We start from the raw sequence: 17,249 nt of genomic DNA on the forward strand, positions 1-17,249 counted from the left end.
TTTGGTTATAATTTCAACATTAAAATAATTACCTGCTGCCATGAGACTTTTATTTTAAAAATAGGAGGATATGCGTGTGGATTTCTTCAGACTAACAGGGCAGTCACTGTTCTTCTCTGCACAAATATTTTCGAGTCAGTAAATTGCTGCAAGTTAATATTCAGTATCAAAATATTCTGAACACAGTAACACTTTCATAGAACCCCAGAAGAGACAAGTGGGAGCACTCACTACGTGCTGCAAACAACTCTGTGTTTGAACTAATACCACTAGAGAAATACTACAGACGCACGTTACCTCCACTTTCAAATACAGATATTATAGAAAAGGATTGATTAACAAAACTGGTAAAATTCCAACTCTGGATCTGAAGCTAACCAAATGTAACAATAAAAGCCTTACTTCTTCAATTTTCCTCTCTAAAATTGGAAAGGTTAAGGAGAGACGGTTAACTTAATTAGTGGTTACAAGGACCATATAGATTTAGAGACAGAAAAAAGCACTAACAAATAAGTAAGTAAATAAAGATGCCTTATATGGTAGCCTACATGTCAGCGTTTTGCTTTAAACATCCTGAAGAAACTATATCTTGAAAAGAAGCACCTTTTCTAAAAGACTGCATATTGTAAATACACATATACAAGTTCCTCCTGCATACATCAGAACTGTTCTATTAACACGTAGATGACCTTCAATGCTATTCAGAATTTCCGTACAGACCGTTTTAATTTTCCTTAGGATTTTGTTACTATTGACTCTACAGACAACATACAGCAAAAATTCAGAGCACTAAACAGCACACACTGGTCTTTTAGACCATGGGGTCAAATTCCAGCCTTTTCATCCAGCTTATAAAATAAACCACCTAAATTTGATCTTCTCAGTGTTCTGAAAATTGGCAGGAGGAAGAGATTAAAAAAGAACCACTTAAGCCCTCTTCTAAAAATGAATTTAAAAAACTTCATGTAAATACATGCACCTTTCAGAATTTCAGCCCTCTCTCTTGCAAACGCTATTATTACTCAGACACTAACCTATATTCCAGGCTGCAAGCAGCACCCTGCCCCCAGACTCCTTTGCCAGCCCGAGCTCCAGAAATTATGCCACGTGGAAATTTTGACTCACCCAGCCAGCTAGAACTGGCAAGTTTAAAGTACCATCAGGCCAAGGATCTCGCTAGAAACAGTCCCTTTCCCCCTAAAAACAGCCCCCCCAAGAAAACCAAACCAAACCCACTTCAAGAGAAATCAAACAATGCAAAGTGAACATTCTTGGGCCTTTTTTTGAAACACTTAAAGGCTACTTTGTCTAATATCACCTTTAAAAACAGGTTTCATTTTATGGAAGACAAGAAAATAAATTAACTTCTGAAATTTGAGCCAAAACCAAATGTCCTCCCACAACCACTGTATTCTTCAGGAAGGCGAGGTGTTATTACAAGTGAATGGTCTTAGAGCATCAGCATAGACTAATTTGAGAGAAAGTGTTTATTTGCTTAAAATAAGTGCTAATAATAATGTAGCATTATTACATTAATTCAATAGTAATTAGAAGGTTTCCCTCTTTGAAAAAGGCAACTTAAATATTTAATTGAAAAATTAAGTGGCTTTAATAAAGTATTATAGGCTTTTTCTCATAGTTTGGACTAAATCTGAATGAGTCATGAATAAATCACATTAAAGGAAAACCACAGATAAAATGAAAAAGTTATTCAAAATTACTATTGTGGTGTAGGTAAGCAAACTACACACAATTCAATATTCTCTGAATACGCTTTTTTAAAAAAAATATAGTAAGAAATAAACTTGAATAACTTATAATATTGTGCTTGCTAGTAATACCAGTATATATTGCCTGCATTTTTCATGAAAAATAAAACATATACTTCACTTACAGTTGTTTTAGTTACTAACACTAAGTTTGATGTTTATAGAGGCTGAAATGAATTTGTTCCCCCTCCCTTAACTTTCACACTCAACATCACACACAAAAAACCCATTACAATATATTATATTCAATGTTACTGTATAACTGACTGTGGAAGCAAACGATGCTAACACCACCACTTAACCTGAAAGCCTTAGGCACAGAAAACAAGAGTGTGCAGGTACACAATGTAATTACATGAACTCTGTAAAGCAGTTGTAGGGAAACGTGTGGTCTCCATCTTACCTGAGCTTTGTACTTCTATCACACAACTTCTTAGTCTTTGTATTATTCATGTTTTAGCTAATTCTGTATTTTGCGCTACAAACTCAAGCGCACTACAAACTCACTCTTGAAGCTCCACAGTATTGATGGGTATTTCACCAGTATCTCCTTCCCTGGCCTTACATGTGTCATTACTCTTTCCAACAGCTCATATCAAAGGAATCAGGACTTGAAGCCCACCTCAGAGATCCAGCTTTATATACGCAAACAAAAAAATCCAGCTCTAACTGTATGCAAACCTGAGATAGGAAGGGGTGGGCTATTTAAGTTCTTAACATATCAAAGTTTGGCCCCACTTTATACTTCAATCTCTCTGCCTCTGTATATGAGTCTCCCTCCTCCCCGACACTTTCTTCCTGTCACATCTCTACTAACGTTTTTGTGTGGCCAGCTACTTCCCATCTCCCACCCATCACGTACCCAAATCAAATTTCAGGAGCCATGAAATGGAACAAGCCAAATGAATTCAGTGCGGTGTGTCACCTAATACAGCAAAGATGGGACTACCTTGCTATGCTCTGTTAGATTGGTCCTCTAGAACACATCCAAAAGTGAGACCTCAAGATTCTTCCTAGCATCTGTCTCCCAACATGCACTTTGTGTTGGGATGTTGGCCAGGCACTCACCACATCTCTTTCTCCCATGTTTCTAGGGCTGGGTGTCAGTGGAGGAGGACTACAGAATGTTACTGCAAAGCATATCTGCTCCACAGTCCAGAGGTTGCCTCAGAAGCTCATTTTCAAAATAAAGTTTGCTTATTTCCAGGTCAAATTCTTGTGCTTTGGTCACTTGGTGGGGAAAATGGTAGAGAAAAACATCTACACACCATCTACACACATCTATTTACCATCTCTTATTTAGAATTCATAATAAACGTTAAAATCCTTTAAAAATATGTTTGCTTTTCTTTGTAAAATAAAGCTTTGCTTTTTATCTCTAATAAAGCTATGCAATTTGTTTCAAACCTAGAACTTTTTTCCCAATCTCTAGACCTATGTCAAACCAGTTGCCATTACCACATAAAGTATCTATTGCATTTGATTTCGGACAGTGCAACCTCAGTTGTGGAAGTGCCAAGCAGTGAGGATACAAAACATCTGGTCTTAAAACAGCAAGGACTTGCAGCGCTGAACTCCCAAACTCAGAACCAACCACTTCCATTCTAATCAAATATGAAGTGTAATGCTGTGCAGGTTGACTTACACCATTTCAATAACCCGCTATAAATGACAGCCACTCGCTAAAGCAGCAAAGAATTTATTACCCCTTCCATTTGTAATAATTCAGCCACATCAACAATTATAATGTACTCAAAAGAAGTGTCTAAGCTATGCAGTCTCATAAGATTCACTACAATTGTATCACAGGTGCAAATCTAGTAAATACAAATTTCATGACAATTTCTCTTGAAAAGGAGATTGACAATCCAGAACACCTTATGTTACTTTAGCTAAGTGTTCAGATCATAAGACGTATGAACTACATTGTGTAAATAACCTGAATTTACAGTTTTTCCTATGTAAATGACAGATTACTCATATTCAATAGTACTTCAATGACCAGTATGCCTAACTAAAGGTGGGGAAAAAAATTCAGGTAACTCTAGAAACAGCTTCATCTAAGAGTTTTAGAAACACTAAGGAAACAGCACAGTCCATCTCAGGCACACAAAACAGGCTGCAAACCTAACAAACCAAACTGCAAATCAGGGAAAAAGTGAACTGGCAGGAGGAGTGAAACAAACCAAACCCAAGGCAAATAATAGTTTGCTTTTTCAATGTAGATGATGTCCTTTCACTTCTTGTTACTGTCTCTCTAACTTCTCCAATAGATAGCTCGTGGGTTTGGGGGGGACAATATTTAAGGGAGATGCTAAAAATGCCAGCATCCTATTCCTGTGGAGTTTAATGCAAGTGGAACAAATAGGCTTTTTTTCTTCTTTGTACAGAACGTACTGCCAATTATGATGTTTCACATGTCTGTCTAAAAACAGGCGTGAAAACTTTAAGCCCTCGGCTCCTTCCTACAGGAGCCTGTTCTTGGGGCCAATGAGCTACTGCCTGAGGAACACTAAGAAAGGAGGAGGGGAAAGGAATTCTCCACTGTACTACTACAAAATACTCCATACTATGGTTAATTCAAAATCAAGACAGATTTATCCACCAGGAGAGGATTGGTAACTGATAAGGCCAAGGTTGTCCTAATGGACAATGAAACTCTGGACACAAGTCTCACACAGCGTTGTACAAACACAGAAAAAGTCTTTCAGGAAGCCTCTTAATGGAACAGGGCATATGTACCTAGACTCTAATTTATACTGCAAGGACAGTCTTTCTTCTGTCATACCCAAGCCTGAAAGCCATTTGGGCACAGTTAATTATCCAGAAACATCCTTGTCACAGGAGTGATGTTATTTCAGAAGAGGCTAGCAATAATTGGGCAGTAACTGTCCAGAGCTTCCACGTTCAGAGATAATTTCTTGTGCGAGAGCCTTGCAATTACTTCTTTTTGAAAAGCTGCCAAGTTATTCCCCAGGAACAGAAGCAGTGAGAATCTATAGCTATAACAAATCAAGGATCTCCATGCTCGATTTCACGAAGGCAGCTGTGTGTCAAATCCAAGCCTTCCAAGCATCTTAAAGACATACTGACTGCTGCCTTCTATAGGAAATAAATCACATTTGTCCCACAATGCAGATTTTCCGTCAGGAAGCAGACAATCCTGTCTGAAGTAATCTCAACAGAGAAATGGTTTTCTCCCAACCTAAACTTATGAATCTGCATTTTAAGACAAAACTGATCTGTACAGCTGCTTGTGGTGCAGACACTGTTGCAATAAAAAGAATTAGCTTTTATCTCCCAATGCATATAGAAAAAAAAATTTAGTACTCTTGACCGCTTCTGACAGTCCCAGTAAAACTTCTGAAGGGTAAAGATACTGGTGCAAACATACTACTCCTTGTTGTGTATGACAACATGCCTACTTATAAACTTGTAGACAAAATGTATTTCTCTATTTTCTCTCCAGTGAGAGCCCTTTGAATTTCATTTGAAGATGGCTCAGGTGTAACTTTTACAGTCAAAACTGGTAGAACAGTCTTTACTAATTGGTATCTTTGTGTTTGCTCTAAACTAAGTTACCTTGATAGCTCTATGAACCATCACAATGGTTACGTTTCAAATGCTGTGCCGTACTGAAATACACTGAAACCTGCAGAGAAAGCTGAGGAAGAAAAACAAAAGCAGGGGAAGGAACTATAAACAAAATAGAAAGTCATAGTGTCTCCTACTCTGAATTGCAGGAAAAAAAAAAAGAAAGAAAAAAAGAAGACATCTTATTAAAGTGGTTTGGATAATTGTGACTTGCAGCTTTTTCATTTCACATTTGTGAGACTGCATATATGACAAAGGATTTAAGGACAATAAGACTGCAAGAATAAGCATCAACAGCTGCATGGTACTATAAAAATCTTCAACTATTCTTGCTTTAAAAATACCATGACTGTGATGAAAAGAATTCGGGGGGGGGGAATACACTAAATTCTCAACACCCCAGAATGATGAAAAAAAACCACACCAAAGACTAAATACAATCATACCTAGTGTCACTGTGACTCCTTGGTAATGATCCATGATCCCATCAATAAGTAATAAATTCAAGGTGAGGGAAGCCAGTTTATTCCTCTGTGAAGGGAAATCTCTCTCATACACCACAAAGTGCCGTAACACTACAAAGCAGCTGATACTCTGTTCAATACAGTAACTGCTTTGTATACTGAAAACTTGAGTTCAATTGTTGATATTCATAATGTTTATTTACATTTATGCTGTTGAGATATTGAGAGAACCAAACACACTAATTTTTGACCATGCTACAGACTATATCTGTCCTTCGTTCTTCTGGCTTTCCAGCCATCCCGACGCAAGCCGCAAACAGTTTCTTAAAAAACTGCATAGTAGAACACAGGGTTTTTTCCTCCTCTTTTTATGATTACAGAATCCAACGGTGAATAGAACAAAACAAAGAACAGATCAAAACAAAATCCTTATTTCTGGCATGAAGAAAGCCAAGCATGGAGAATTTCAGTCACATGGGAATTTGTTTCTGTAATATACTGCATAATGATTACATAAAGAGCCTTTGATTACTGTAAAATTCAATGATACATGCAGTTCTAACGGCACTGGAATTCCTAAATGATTACACAAGCCTTTCATGTTTATTCATCAAATATTTAAAATACAGCATAATACAAAACATTTAACTAGTTTACTCTGAGAGCAATTTACTATGCTCTTCCAACAAAAACTTGCTCAAGAAGATAAAGTCTCACGTTATGTCCAATGTGTATGGTTCTTACTTGATTTTTAAATAGAATTATTTGCTCAGCTGTACAAGTACCAAATTTCAAACGCAAACATTTACTAGTTCAAGCATATCCATAACTGTAAAGAACACTTTTGAGAGACACATAGTAGAGGGAGAAAAATCTGTTCTAATAAATTGAATTTGTTCTGTTTTCAATTTCCCAGAATACGCACCTCAAAACTTTAAAAGAAAAATCCGTTTACAAACTGTTTTTGAATGCCTGTTTTCATAACACAAAAGCAAGAGCAGACTTACCACTGCTTCATATACATTTCTTTTCATCCTTTCAATCCTTATTGCATCTAAATATATTAAATATTATGCAGAAATATTTTTGCCACTGACGGACTACATTTTAAATATATTGTACCTTCTATTTTACATCAATATTTTTAAGTGCCTTTCTATGAAGGGAGATGGTTGAGAATATGAGAACTGATATGTTCGAATTTCAAGATGCTAAAGAATTAAGATAAAAAATATTATAAAATCAAAATTATTCCGGGAAGTCACTGAATTATTTCCATTTGTACTGAACCAGGCTTTGAGAAAAATTGAAATTCCTTAGTGAAGATTAAGAGGCAGAAGCTACACTATAAACTTTTTTTAAAAATACAGTTTCTACAGTTAATTCATTTCTATTAAGATACAATTTTAGCTGCAAGTAAAGGATGCTTGAACATATTTTCCTGCAGTATAAAGACAATTACTTGTAATAGAGTATTCTAAAGCCTTATTTGACAAAAGCACACAAAACATGAAAAATTAAACAGAAGTTGTTCACAGTTGTGATTTTTCAAGGAGTTCAATGTATCCACTTAAAGTTAGAAGTGCTTCTACATCAACAAGAGAGGCATCCATTTGAGGGATTATTTTCCAGGTAAAGAAACTACCGAAAATGAGGTAAATAGGTAAAATTGGAGCTTTTCATACTGGTAAAAAAATCTTCTTAAGTCTTCTGCTTTTTTTCACCTGCAGGAAGTGCCTCTCATTTATAAACTACCCATCAACTATAGGTAAACGCATCAGCTGTTGTGTGCATAATCATCGGAAGTAGCTACAGCTAAAGGTAAATGCCTATTTTCTTGAATGTTAGTTCCCCTTTTGTACATTTTAGAGTTCGTGCTGGTGTGATGATCATTCACCTGACAAAAAAGGAAAATCACCAATGAGACCAGACAAATCTTATCCTTTGGGTGATTCAAACATTCCCATGTTGCTGCATTTAGTAAAAGGAAATCCTTCATGCTTGCAGTGCCTGGGCCGCCCATGAGGGCTGCAGTGCCTGGCCTGCCAGGAGCACCTGCTCCTGAAGAGCTGCTCCTCCAGTGTCTTGTCCAGGGGATGCCTGGGACAAAGTCACTGGGAGGAAAAGCAGATCAACCCTTTGAAAGGACAGAAACATATTCTTTAACCTGAGGTCGCATTTTCACCGCCAGGTTGCTCCACACTGACTAAAGAAACATTGTGCCGTGCTCTCATTCCTCTATTCACTGCAGCAAGCATATTTCAGAGGAAAACATCCCGGACCTCTATACCAGGCACTCGCCTCTTGAACCCTAAAAGTTGTCATTAGAAATGCTAAGGCTGTGCAACAACCACCTTGGATTTGTTTGACTATTCTGATGTGCTCTGTGCTGGTCTAGTGAGGGATGGAGCAATGAAGGCTACCTATGAATATGCATATACAAAGTATTCATGGAAGAATGACAGATTTGCAAGCTTTTTGGACAGTGCTGCAGAGATTGGAACATTCTTGCCTATGTTACTGAAATCCTTAGCTGGTTAAAATAAAAGCTATGTGAAAATGTTACCACTTAATATTTGTTTCCCTTATTTCTAAGAAATTTCCAAGGCAACCCTCTACATTTTTACAAAATACAAAAGGTCTCATCACTATGTAGTTTTACAACAGTTTTCCAAAAAAGTTGGCTCCTGGAGCAAACCTTTGCCTGATGTGTGGCAGCAGTAGCATTTGATAGATAGAGTAGGTAGAAAAGGAAAAGAAAATGAACAGTAGATTACAACTTTCCCTGAAGATACGGCAATAGGGAGGAGTTTTAATAAAAGGTTAGGAGAAAAAGTAGGAAGACAAGTAGGATGGTTTCAAAGAGAGAAAGATTTTTGAAAAGCCAAATCCTGCCATTGAATTTTCAAGGGCTAGGCACAAAGAGCACTAAGGCTACAAATGGACTTTAAGTCTATACCTGTAACTTTCCTGGTCTTGACACTTATCCCCAGTTCTCTTACAGATACACTAAGATATACGAAACCTTATTATAACCTCAGCCACTTCAAAGAAAGATTTTGTTTCAATATAAACCCAAATGAGAGTCAGCAATTTGAATTTCCCTTTATGTATCAGACTTTTAAAAAATACTGAGAAAAACTGATAATAATGCTTTAACCAAATTCCACATGCACATGTCCAGAAAAATAAAAAACATTCCACCACCACCACCCAGTATCTCTAATGACGGCATTTAGTAAGAATATATAGTTTGCCACAATAGGAAAAATAAATCTATCATCAAGTATGTATTTGTGAAAAAAAAAAAAAAAAAAAAAGAAACATGATTATCTAAAGCTTTATTGCAAATATTTCTGGACCGCGGTACTGTACAGTACTCCTCTACTAAGAATGAGATAATACGAGTTTCTAATTTAAGGCAGTATTTCTCTACAAATCCTGCAAAGATGACAGTGAACAGAACTGAGAAAAGGAAGAATTTGAAGTGCTTTTTCTTTAAACAGAGTAGAGGACTTTCAACATCGCTTCAACTTTTAAAGAAAAACAGCTTCAGTAGTTTTAGTGTTCTCAAGAGTGAGGGACTAAGAGCACTCTGGTACAGGCAGAGTGCAGGTAGGTGACGTGCAAGCTTTCACATTTCTCTCTGCTAATGCATTTCACATACTGCTCTGCAGCGTTCCTAATATTCAAGCCGTGGGCCCCTTCAGCAGAGACGGCAAACCACATTAAACTGCATGGTGGTTTTGTGATACAGATCGATGCCCACCAGGGAACACAGAACGCCGTCACTTCAGATTCGGCTTCACAACTGAACTCAAATTGGCTCTTCTGTGACAGCCTTCATTTCCCACTCACCCCAGTGTGATTCAGTTTTAACAGGGGTACTTGCAATATCAAGAAACACACAAAGAAAAACCTTTTGCAAATTTTCATTCATAGTGAGCAAGTTTAATAAAAGAGTCAAACCTCAACAGTTAAAGAACATGTAATTTCAAACCTAAATAATCTACAATTATCACTTTATAATGTATGTTCCCATATGAAAACCTGTACTTCTATCCCTACTATTAAAATTATCAAGTTAATCTAATTTTATTCTCAGTGATTAAGAGAAAATTTGGAAAGTACAAATGCAAGACCAGACTATAGAATGTGTAAAGTTTCAACTGCCTTCCATACGTCCAGTTTCTCCTAGCTCGCAGGAGACAGCATTAGAGTGGTTGTTTGTATCTTCAACATCACATGTGAATTCCAGTAGTTTTATCCATCCAAAGGACAGTATATCTACCTACTGGTCTTTAAGCTAAACAGCAAAAGCATCCATTATGTCTCTAACCCTAGTTGGTATTCAAAGTCTCTGCTGTTGAAGCTTCTTCTCAAGCTTCCTGGTTTCCATCTCCTCCTAAAGGTAAGGGGAATGTATGAAGGGGTGATACAGAGACCAGCTACAGAAAGTTGCTCCTGTCCTCACAAATGTCCAGCACTTCTCCACGTGCGGATCAAAAGGAGGTGGCCCGACTCACTACATGTCATACCAGAACATCACAACAGTGTTTACCTCAAGATCTTATTGCATTAAAACAAGCACAGTCCCATTGATACAAGATGCAAACGTTTTCAAACTCACTTTACATATCGAAAAGTCGGTGTGGTAAGAATAAGTGGTAGGTGTAAGTGCATTAAACCAACACAAATTAGATGTAGATGCAGCAACAGAACAACCAAACTTGGAAAACAAGCAAACAAAAGCCTCACCATAGCTAAATGTATTTGCCTAAAAATATAGCCATGCTGCTCTACACAATGAGGTTCAGAATACTTGCTGCAAGACACAAGTACATGTATTCTAAACACAGAACAGAAAGACTGCTGCCTCCCAAATTACTCACTAAGCATTCCCTCCTCTAAATGTAACACAAATTCATCCGTTTTTTATTTTCTGCAGGTCTGTCATGTGGCAGTGGTACTTGACTCGTGCTAAGCAGTATTTTCAAAGAGAATGAAGCCAGCTTCAGCTTTAAAACTTGCTAGACCAAACTGGGCAAACCTGCATGCTTATAGGAAAAGTAAGAATAACGTGCCTGTGCAAAAGTGGTACAGAGGTAATATTTTAACAGCATATGAGCCTCTAATTCCAATTTTCTTGGACAATGACTTAAAGAACAGGTGCAGCCCCAGCATTAAGGCAAAACCCAACTATCTAAAAATCTTAAAGACCATTCAGCTCCAGTCAGTGAAACAGATTTGCTTATGGCAGTATGGGAAGAAGATCTTTGTGATATAGAAACAGATGTCACTGTACATTTTTCAGAATATGGCAGTACACACTGCTTTGTATGCATGGCTTCACTGGATATATTTAAATTTGATTTCATAAACACACTCTATTAACTTCTTTATTCCAACTATATCAAAGTAAAGTAGAAATAGCAGAGTCTTTATTAAAAGTTTCTATTTACATGAAAATTTACCGCAACCAATCACCCTAACTTAGGAAGACTAGTCAAAACAAAAAATTTGTGTTTCATTATATTAGAAAGCCTCAATTACAGAAAGCTGACACAGCCAAGATCTAATTATGGTCAACATCAGACAGACATGCATAAAAAGTGAAAAGTGCAGTTGGAACATTCAGTGTGTCAAGCACAGTGAATGTGATACCAGCTGCACAGTACTTAAATATAATTAAACTGCACTTCTTATATAATCTAAGTTAAATGATAGGGAAGAGTGAAGTTAACTATCTGCTTTCTGGTACAGGCATGCAAGCATTACAAGGTTATTTTTAAATCTTTAAAAAGGCAGCACAAGGAGCATGTCAGCAGTGCCAAAAAAAAAAAATTCTGGTTGTCTCTCACGGGGGAGCATCTGGTTGTCTCTCACAGGGGAGTGGTTTCGGCAAAAAAACAAGAAAATACTTTACTCTGATGTACCCACTGCCCTTTCTCTGCCTTCTCTACAGTCTTCTATTTATGGCAGTAAAATCCTGCTGAGTTTAATTAATGCACAGAATTCACTTCCTTTATTTTCATTTTAAGTACAACAGAAATACTAAAAGAATAAGTATATATTTGTGATGAGGGATATTAGTTACTTTGAACTGGCTAACTGAAGTAACCAGTAGCGGTATAGCACTGATGTTGTTGAAATTCTTATTACTGTAGCTTTTTACCCAATTTCTGCAAAACATTTTTCAGTCAGATGCAAGGTTTGTTCTGCCATAAATGCTCACTTGTATGAGCTGGTGACTGGCCTGGAAGCACAGCCTAGAAAAGCAGAGCATACCTAACAGCCCTGGATTCCCCTCTACCTCCAAGTCTGTTTGGAGGAATGGTGGAGCGACGTGTTGCAGCCATAAGCTGTGGCAGCAGTTTGAGGAACAAAAAAGCCAGCTTTATTGTAGCCTGGATAATCAGACCTGTGAAGCCACAGCACTTGGAGCAGGCTTACTGCCAAAGGGACACATCCCACTTCTTGGGTCACCAAGCAAGCATTGAGGTCTGTGCAGCTGCAGCTATGCTGACAATGGTATCAAGCTATAGCTCAATTAAACCTGACTTTCATGAATCTATATATACCTCCAGACCCCAAAAAGTCACCTGAATTAATAGAAAAGTGCAATGGCTTCTAATTATAGGAAAGAAAGTCAAGCCATTAGTTTTATTGTCGCTGATATTCTAGGATGTAAACAGAAGTCCAAATATTGCAACAAATGAAGTCGCAAACTGGGTGACCGAGGGTCATTCACACATGCTGCAGTCTACCTTAAGTCTTACAGCTTATTTAACTTTTTCTTACCTACATCCAGTTTTAAAATGGCTAAATACTAAAAAGGCTAAATATATGTAAACCAGAGACTGGGAGAGACTCTAGTCCTGCACTACAATTGAAAGGAACAGTTATTAAAAGTTCTTAAAAGGTTGCAAAAACTTATCAAATTATATTCATTCTCTAGGGTAGATCTTGTCCTGTATAAAAGGCAGTATAGAGGTCTGCAAGTAGAAGAGTAGTAGAGGGATAGTTCTATGAATGAAGTCCACTTTTTTCGCTTACAGACAGGATATTATTTTCCACCATCTATCAGTCACAATAGGAACTGGAAGGGAAGGAGCAAAGCCAACCTCCTTTCACTCAATTCCTGTATCTGTCCACAGGTGACAACTCTATTGAATAAACAGCAGATCCCATTTTAAGCCCCTGTAGTCTAAGCCATAACCAAAAATTATAACCAAAATTATAACCAAAAATGTGTGTACGTGTCCCTTCCCTGGTTATTCTTAAGCAGAAAAAAATACCTATAAACTGAAAGAAATCCAGATTCTACATCTAAAATATTCCACACATTCCCATTAAAGAGCACAGTAAGGAGACAGATCCTGTTTGCTCACAAAGGTCCACAATTTAAACACGCATATCAACTATTTTCTACCTGCAAAAAACCTAGAAGTCCTCTAAACATAACTTTACTTATGTAAGCAGTTCAAAGACAGTCTCAAGTTGCATGTTATGCCTTTAATTTCCTTCTTATAGATAACGAACACATATACAGTCATAACATGAACTTGCATGGTCTTTAATCATACTGGAGTCCAATTTCAGATATGTAAAGAGCAATTCAGCTAATTCAACACAGGTGTCAAGGGCCATTTTTGATGCCCAAGAGGAAACTATCAGCTGGACTCCAGCTGCCACAGAAGAAAAACACAGATCTGCCACAAGTCCTATGATACCTTCTAGCTCTGTAAGGCTGTCTTAAATCACCTGGAGCACATCAAATGGCACTCAAGGTCTATATTTGGCAGTCAAATCACTCAAATAGTCCCACTGACCTCCACATATCATTTCGAGTGAGTAACTGTTTCTCAGCATAAAAAGCTGACAGTGTAGCTGAAAATGTACAATGCTGGAACCCAAAATGATTCACCTTTAGCAGTGTCACAGAAGATCTTGGGCCCTCACAAATCAATAATAGCAGCAGCCACAGGAGAGCTGTGGGTATCACCACACAAGAGATTAAAATAAAATATGATTATCTTTCTCAAACATCAGGTTACAGGCTCTATTATCATTCTGGTTTGGGCATATAAGAAAAACATTATCAGAAACATATTTCTGAAAAATTTTTCACAGCGGTGTTATCTCAGTCTATTCCATATGTTCTCTGCCATCCAAAAAACCACAAGAGTAATCTTTTATTTGCCAGGAATACTCATGCTGATTCATGTAACCAGTTAAACTATAGCAAAGGGTCCATCTTAAGAGCATGGACCTCTTTCTCTATTCTCTAATATAATAACAAAAAATAAAGTACATTTTAGGTATAAGAGAAGAGCAAAACCTATTGCCCCAATTTGCAAACCTGCTAAAGAGAGCCAAAGGACAACATGGTGAAAATCTTAATCCTCAGTACGATTTATGCAAGAAACAAAGCAAAGCACTTACCGTGTCTTGCGATTTATCTTTGACATCATAAACTGTTAGTTTTATTTTAGTCTCCTCATAGATGGGATATTCCGGTGGGAATGTCACACCAGTTAAAAACAGTGGATCTCTTGTACCCTGTGTAACATAAGTAAACATGCATTAAGGTAACAGCTGTCCAACGTGTAGTATGCCATTATTGATGGGCGGAAACTGTGTGCTCTAAAAGAAGTTAGCTTTCTACAGCAGAGAGGTATGAACAGCTACATATTATCCAATCAACAAGAAAACCAGACAACTTTAAAACTTTGTCAGGAAAGTTTTAAGAAAAAATTTTTCGGAATTTTTTTTAACTGGAAAAGATATTAAGTGCTTCTGAAACAGAGCCTAGAAACATGCCTTCGAACTGCTCAGCCAGCAGGTATCAGTATCTGGAATACAACCTTAACAAATAATCCCTTTCTTTCTCTATAGAAATGCTATAGAAACTCCCTGTATTACATTAAGGATACTGATTTGTGGGAAGGGATTACAATACCCCTCTTTAGGCAGCAGTGGAGTAAGATAACTTCCCTGTGCTTTGTAACATTATAATTATATCGAAAAGCTGTACACATACGTAACTATATCACAGTTTCAGATATACAAACAATTAAATGAATCATATAAAATGTTGGTTATAATTTCTTTGGAAATTAAGTACAATTAAACATTAAGATTACCAGGCTAGTATCTTTAAATGTTCTATTAAGTAATATAAATGTTTTTACATGATAAACGTAATTTCTCTTGAAAAAAAACTTTTCTGTGTGCCTGCCTTCCCCTCTCCTAAAGCTTGACTATGAAGCTGAGAGCTTTGACACAACAAATTCAGGGATTTATTCAGATCTAGGACATTGTGTTAGGAAATGCAACTTCTGTTAAAAAAAAAAAAATATATATATATATACTCCATCTTCTGCACGACATCATTCCAGACAGTCTGCAATGAAACATCCTGATCAGATACAAGATATTTGAATTAAGCAGTTTCAGGATGGTTGATGGGTGAAACCATGACAATTTAATTAGTAGTTAATCACACAAAGAGCTCATGAAATATTCTTCTTGTATTTAACAGTTAAAACAAGCCTTTGGCAAAATCGTGTGTGTGTTTACAATAAGACTTCCCTGTTCCTAATGAGTTTCTCCAGTAAGTTAAGCAAGTTACACCTACATTGCCTGCTCACACTTAATTTTCTCTGTGAACTATTTTTGCTGTTTCTGACTCTGATGCTTACAGGGCAAAGTGAAGACTAGCAAAGCAGCCTCAGACAACTTTTGCTGTAATATGTGATGCAAGTTACTAATTATTTTTATATAAAGTCACAGACATTACATACACACACCCTTCCCTAATTATAGAAGCAGGCTAATATTTTTCAAATTGCAAAAGCGTCAACTTTCCAATGGAAAAAAATACAACAAGAAACAGATAGGATAACAGACCACATAATACACGTATGTTCTTCTGTAATTTAAATATACTTTTCAAACTCACTGTACTCCTAATTTAATTTTACTTTGCATAGCCTTGTTCTTTCATGAGGGCAACTATTCCCTGTTTCATTCTAGACCCATGTCTGGAGAACTGGAGTATTCTCTATGCCTCTACTTGGAACAACAGAGCTTTCATGAAAAGCCAAGTTCATTTCTAACTGTTTATCCTGGTTAAATGCCAAGAACTACGGAACACTCTTAGGTATGCTTTACTAACTGCCAGAGTGTGCTTGTCTTACCTAAGACTATGCACTAACTTGTTTTATTTCTCATTCGCTTTCTATGGAAGAAATGAGCAATTCATTAATCAACATATTAATTGAATAAGAAAGACTCTCACCTCCACGATTTCAGTGCTTGAATACCTCGTCAAAATGTGCTCTGCTGGATGTACCACTGAGACTTGTATAAACGTATTCAGCTTCCGATCACGGGTAGCAGCCACTAGATCCTTGCATGCTGGAGACAGTACAAAATAAAAATAAAATACTTAAAAGAAAACTCTGGGAAAACGCTGTCACAGGCACAGGACAAAGCAGACTACACTCCGGCTCCAGATTAAATCTCTGGAGACAAGCCGATTTTACAGAGGAAGTCCCTTGGAAGTAACTTACAGAAATAGGAAGTCACATGCTGCAGAACTGAACCGAGATTTCGTTTCCACTAAAAATACTTGCAGCTTCTGCAAAGCTCCCTGCCAGAGGCTCATCAGCTCCAGTATATGAATGTGCGCGCGCATACGCACACACTTACACACATTGCAATAGTAGGCAATTTTACATAAGCACTCATTTAACTTGCCACAGAATCTCTCTTAGCAGCCTAACTTGATCATCTCTTGTCTGACAATTTTCACAGAACCCGGCCATTTTAAACACATTCAAACCTAGTTAAATTCTGTCAGTGATTGGGTTAGTTTATATAGTCTGATACTACATTATGAACTCTTTAGTAGAATTAATCATTGAGTAAAAATCTACATACCTAAAACCAGACAGCAAAATAACCAATTCTTTCGCCAGTGACTGGCATATAAATGAGAAGAATAGTTGTATTCTGGCTATATGACATCATTATTAAAAGTCATTCTACCTAATAAAGATAGAGAAATTCAGTTCTTGTTTAATAATTCATTTTTATCCTGGGCTCACAGTCATGCAGGTGACTGTTCACTCTTTAGACTAGCACACCTCAAACCTTTTAACCAAAAGGATAAAAGCATCAAAGACCAAAGGAAGGGGGGGGGGGGGGGGGGGGCGGGGAAGAAGAGAGGAAAGAAACAACTGCACCATTAGCTGCTCTGCAGAGGGGATGTGGACTAATGGGGCATGCATTGGCTCAAAAGTGAAACCCATCCAACTTACATTCTTCATTAAGGAATATGCAACAGTGAATACTGTGATAGGATCTACCCAGTGCTTCCTGCAGTGCATCAAACTACACTGGGATCTTAGAAGCC

The 17,249-nt window shown here is 37.3% G+C and overlaps 1 protein-coding gene across 1 annotated transcript in view; it reads right to left on the bottom strand.

Moving 5' to 3' along the window:
- INPP4B (inositol polyphosphate-4-phosphatase type II B) overlaps window positions 1-17,249 on the bottom strand; it is a gene marked incomplete at both ends in the record, with an annotated part of 286,967 nt that overhangs the window by 157,910 nt on the left and 111,808 nt on the right. The window contains 2 exons of the mRNA XM_082482899.1: window positions 14,273-14,389; window positions 16,131-16,249. Coding sequence (XP_082339025.1) covers window positions 14,273-14,389; window positions 16,131-16,249 — 236 coding nt within the window. The remainder of the gene's footprint in view (window positions 1-14,272; window positions 14,390-16,130; window positions 16,250-17,249) is intronic.

The sequence above is a fragment of the Vanellus vanellus genome (genome assembly GCF_965231255.1).
Source record: "Vanellus vanellus genome assembly, chromosome: 4".
NCBI lineage: Eukaryota > Metazoa > Chordata > Aves > Charadriiformes > Charadriidae > Vanellus > Vanellus vanellus.